General features: G+C 44.3%; 1 protein-coding gene across 1 annotated transcript; it reads right to left on the bottom strand.

Annotated features, from left to right (window-relative positions):
* Positions 1-169: 169 nt before the first annotated feature.
* Positions 170-583, bottom strand: TEOVI_000109800 (uncharacterized protein; the record flags this gene model as incomplete). The annotated part of the gene is made up of 1 exon (XM_067224383.1): positions 170-583. The coding sequence occupies one exon, from the start codon at positions 581-583 to the stop codon at positions 170-172; it is 414 nt and encodes a 137-aa protein (XP_067080484.1).
* Positions 584-1,160: the final 577 nt, after the last annotated feature.

Raw genomic sequence — 1,160 nt, 5'->3', positions numbered from 1 at the left:
ACTGCCTGATTATATGCCTCACTACCTCCCGGGAGCCCATCAAGATACATGAAACCCTGCTTTAGCACACGTAAGTGACTCACCGCATAACGTACTGGGGTAATAAGTTCGCCAGTGGCCCCAAGGAGCAGGAAGTAAAGATGCGGCAGATATCCTTCATGCCCTATCGTCACACAGTCATGGGACCGAATCCAACAAGTTGGTTCCCTTCTAATGTATTGTATAGCTTGTTCGCGTCATCGCCATTAAGTGCCTTCGGGTAATCATTCAGAAACTGGACCAAATTGATGACGTATGAGGGGGAGCGGGCAACTTCAACATTCACTCCGAGTGCCACCGTCCAGTTCCGAGCAACCAGGGAGGCGTTGAAACCGACATTCACGGCATTGACAACTTTCACGTCCCATTTTCGATTGTATAACAGAGATATTGCCTTCACTGTAACTTTCCTACTGTCATCTGCGTTAACAAGAACACATATTTGATAAAGTTGAAGTAACACTAACAGCAACAGGAAAAGTGTTGGCGTCGTAAAGGTAATTGGGAGAGGTGGTGGAGCTTGCTGTGCTTCGTCAGCCGGCATACGCGTGCGATCATGAATGAAATATATCAAGAAAGTTATCTTGTCCAGCAATGATAAATGGAAGAGAGTTGTTAGTGATGGTAAAGAAAGGTTGGTTATACAGAAAGACAATGATGGTACGCATTGATGCACAGACATTTTGAACAAATGCATGGATAAAAACAAACGACAACACCTTTTGCTGCTTTAATCCAGGTTTCCGGCAGTCGAGCAACCCAACATATGCATAGACACCACCTGCCATTCAACTTAATTAAGACATATTTGCCGATCACTGCGATGGATGAGAGGTTTCTGCATTTCATTACTGAGATGTGCTCCGACCAAACCTAGTCAATGCAGTGTGCAACTACTAACTACAACAGTACACTCAATGGCTTCCTCGCATCTTACCAAACATACGTGTGCATTACAAGCCGTTTGCTGTATTAGAAGACCGGCACCTATTAGATGTTCTTCTATTCAAACATCTTTAAGACAACTTTGTGGCCACTCGGTAACGTCTCGAGAGTCACACAACAGGTATAATCAGTTTACATTTATCACTGTGCACGGTTGTAAATGCATCAGCTGGTAC

Source organism: Trypanosoma equiperdum, assembly GCF_001457755.1.
Source record: "Trypanosoma equiperdum strain OVI genome assembly, contig: ctg_297, whole genome shotgun sequence".
In the NCBI taxonomy this organism is placed as follows: Eukaryota; Euglenozoa; class Kinetoplastea; order Trypanosomatida; family Trypanosomatidae; genus Trypanosoma; species Trypanosoma equiperdum.
Note: the sequence above shows the minus strand (reverse complement) of the source record. Positions and strands in the feature narration are given on the sequence as shown.